Below are 3,932 nucleotides of genomic sequence, written 5' to 3' on the forward strand. Positions count from 1 at the left end.
AACAGATTTAAAACCACATGCAGTCACAGAAAATACAAAAAAGTCCCCAAAGTACGAAAATATAATGTCAATCTACCAAACAGCAATAACTGGAGAGCATCCAATTAAACATGGCCGGCTTCCAGTATGTCGGTAATGAAGAGAGGAATGTTTGGTCATATTAAAGATTCATTTTTTTATTATTTTTTATTTATTTATTTAACCAGGAACAATTCCATTGAGCTACAGTAATAATACATAAAAGACAGGACAATGGTTCCATACTACATTACAAATCTCTATAGATACTACAACACCAACAAGACATTACACTTAACTTAAGCTAATGCAGACATCCAACTTAAAGGGCACCTAGTTAAAAGCAATTACACTGTTCAGGCAGAGTTGACTTTAAAAGGTTTTAAACCAAATTTGACCTAAAGTCCAAATTCAGGCCTTTCACACATTGGTTGTTAAACCATGGGCCAAATCGCTGTGTAGTTTCACAATGCTAAAACGTTTTGTTTTCCAACTGTTGGAAGTTTTGAATATTTAAAGGGTTCAAAAGTGTTTTCAAAGGTTAAAACTAAAAGCCCTACAGCAGCCATGCCACGTCAAGGCCCAAATATGAGAGCAGCCCGGAGACGTACTACACTGAACATTGCTGTTTCTGTTCATCCTGAAGTCCTTAAACATGTCACTTCTAAATTATAGAAGAGATCACGTGACCGGTGTTTGCGAGGGTCGCTCAGAGCTGAGGCTCCAACCCCTCCTCTGCATTTTACAATAAATACCAGGTCATTCTTTCTCATTTGTCGTCAGTCATGTTATTTGTTACCACTGGTCGGTCCATGACGCAGTGAAGTAAGCATTGCTGTAACACATCAGGAAAGAGATTGAGAGGCAGGTAGCTACGGTATGGGACCTGGTGCAAGGGCTATACCAACAGCCAGATGAGAAACCTGCTTTGATGACCAGAATAAATTTGAGTTTAAGCTATCCAAAATGGATGACAGATTGAGATACAACAATGTTCGCATTTTTGGACTGAAAAAGACGATCCAATGGGATTCCTGCAGAAACAGCTACTGGTTTGGAGTCCCTCCTTACAGAACAGGGCCACCATCAACATGGACAGAGCACACAGAATCAACGGCAAGGGTACAATGACACATACGCTGATTTGAAGGTGTCTGAGATACCAGGACCGCCAAGCAGTCCTTCAGGGGTCAGCAGGAAGGCCCGATTCAGGACTCCAATGCAATGCTGCATTTTAAGCCTGGCTACAGTGCTTTCACCGTCCAGCAGCACCAGGAGTGTATAGGAGTACAGCGTAAATTACAAACTTTCTTATTTATCCAGCCACCCTTAAAGTAACTGGCGGAGGGAGAACGCTCACATTCACTACAGCCAAGAAAGTGGACATGTTCTGTTGGGAGCTGGATAAAGATGATGAAGGGACATCCATGCGAGGCGCTTCAGCAGGTGTGGATTAGTGGAGTCTGGAACACTGTGCAAGGTTGACTCGAGTGCACTGTATGTAAGTTTGGGATCCAAGCTTTAAAAGGAACATTTAATTAGGCTGACTGTTCAATTTATAATCTATGTTTATTACTCTCACTAAGATAGTGTACTTTTTCAGTTATGACTCTGTTGTGTGAAAAGCTGCCCCACATTGATAGCAGCTGTACGGCTTCTCTCCAGTGTGAATGTGTTGATGTGTTTTTAGGTGTCCCTGCAGTGTGAAAGTTGCACCACATTGATCACAGCTGTACGGCTTCTCTCCAGTGTGACTGCGTTGATGTATTTTTAGGTAACACTGTTGTGTGAAAGCTGCCCCACATTGATCACAGCTGTGTAGTTTCTCTCCAGTGTGAACTCTCAGATGACTCTTTAAATATCCAGATGTTGAGAAGGATTTCTCACAGTGCTGACAGTGCTGACGTTTGGGTCCCTCTCCTCTCCGTTTCTATAGCAACAGACAAACAGAGAGTTAGTGAACAACCTTCTTTAAACCCTGGATTTTCTCTTACTCACAATTTTAACTCTTCATTCAATAATTTATGACAAAATGAAGAAAAATATTGCTGACATGTTTTAATGAAAGCAAATGCACTCTTCGTGTTCTAAAATATTCAAAATCTTTCAGGCAAACTGAAATGAAACAACTGCAAGGCTGTAATGAAACAAGAAAGTGTGGCAGATGATGGTGGACCACCTGAATGCGTAAGCAGTCTACAAATATAATATGAGCACTTTAAAAGTTAGCAGAAGATAATGTTACTCAGGAAATTATTATTAAGATAAAATAAAAACACTTATCTACAATGTTAGAATATGATGCATAGCCTACATACCTACCTCTCTATCTCTGTCTCTCTCTTGGACTAATAAAATAATGATATTGATCAACTACATTTCCACTGTATACATGACTGTTATAGCGTATTCATCAGTTTAAAAAACAGCTAAATATAATAGCATAAAGTAATAATATATAAAAACCATTGAAGTGTCCTCTCCCCTCACCCCAGGATGGCAGGAGTCTGTTCATTCTCTGAATGGGGGATGACAAAAACCCCTCCCTCCTCGTTGTGACCTTTTTGACCAAGCACCTAAACACACATCCTACTTGACTATTTCCTGCCATTAAACCTCTCACACATTACCACACAATCATCTTGGTACACTTTAACTTTAACATCCTGTATGGCACCACACCCTCTTCTCTCCCTCAAACCTTTAACATAACCTCATAGGGGGGGGGGGACTTCTAGCAACCATAACCTTTTATGCATCAGTGGCCTCCCATTGAATCACATCCTTAATTGACTGCACACAACTTCTTTTGCATTGTGGCCAAATATAACTTTAACTGCTGATATTCTATAATCATGTCTACAACAAAAGAAATATCTCAACAAAATATGCATTTATGATCATTAAATGAAGAAATCAGTGCCTGTGTCGCCTAGTCGAAGTGTAGAACTAACTACGAGTTTTATAACTGCATCAACAGCTCACAATGTCTCGTTTTTACTTTATTGGCCTACATGAAATAACAAATAACAAATATGAGTGGATATGTGTAACATTACAATTTACCAACACATGAATTGATCATTGTGAATGATGTGGGACTTCCAGCTGGTCACCGTACAATGCACGAGAATGCGGGAAATCACGTCGACAAAATTCAAAAAGGAACCCAAACCCCCCCCAGCCAAACAGCCCCACTGAGAATATTTTTCACCAGCCGCTAATGTGATATAATAATACATACAAAAACCTTTGAGGTGTCCTCATCCTGTTGTTTCATGAGTGTACAGTAGTCTCCACTATACAGTTACTGGTCTAGTGAACTAAGACTATAAATAAGGAGGATTGAACATTATAATTATAGAATCATCTCAAATTATAGTCCCGGTTTATTGGAAAGAACACACACTGTGTGCTAAGAATGGCAAATACAAAGCACATGGAAAAGTGATATACAGTTATTCTCATGAATACAAAAAGAAATAAATGATGTAAAGAGATGTGCTGGTCTCTGGCCAGTCTGCTGCTGTTAGAACCGTTATAGAAACATGTGTAGAGGACGTTATACATTATCCTTCATCACTGACTCATTTAGCACTGTATCAGCCTTTTCTAAGGATCTCAGCAACCATCATACTATATTCACCAGACTTCTAACAACAATAAGACCGGCAGTTTATTAGTCTTTATAGAGGCAACCAAACAGCACCATTGACTGTCACATGGATATTTATTTAAATATTGATCACAATGTTAAAATAATATCAGGACTTAACAGAAGGCTCCTGTTGTATAGTAATGCAGGCTAAGGCTGAATCCCATTCCTTCCCCTTACCCCTTCCCCTTACCCCTTCCCCTTACCCCTTCCCCTAGCTTTTGCGCGTTCACGCGGGACCTAGTTCTGTCCCAATACC

General features: G+C 39.8%; 1 protein-coding gene and 1 long non-coding RNA gene across 2 annotated transcripts in view; one reads left to right on the plus strand and one right to left on the minus strand.

Annotated features, from left to right (window-relative positions):
- The first annotated feature begins 69 nt into the window (after positions 1 to 69).
- Positions 70 to 2,791, plus strand: LOC117941495. Its single transcript, XR_004655917.1, has 3 exons — positions 70 to 154; positions 1,195 to 1,196; positions 2,781 to 2,791. It is a non-coding gene; the product is annotated as an uncharacterized LOC117941495 (long non-coding RNA).
- Positions 1,014 to 3,932, minus strand: part of LOC117941494 (protein krueppel-like) — a 6,853-nt gene continuing 3,934 nt past the window's right edge. Inside the window, exon 2 of the mRNA XM_034866503.1 lies at positions 1,014 to 1,948. Coding sequence (XP_034722394.1) covers positions 1,622 to 1,948 — 327 coding nt within the window. The 3' untranslated portion in view covers positions 1,014 to 1,621. The remainder of the gene's footprint in view (positions 1,949 to 3,932) is intronic.

Source organism: Etheostoma cragini, unplaced genomic scaffold (assembly GCF_013103735.1).
Source record: "Etheostoma cragini isolate CJK2018 unplaced genomic scaffold, CSU_Ecrag_1.0 ScbMSFa_849, whole genome shotgun sequence".
NCBI lineage: Eukaryota > Metazoa > Chordata > Actinopteri > Perciformes > Percidae > Etheostoma > Etheostoma cragini.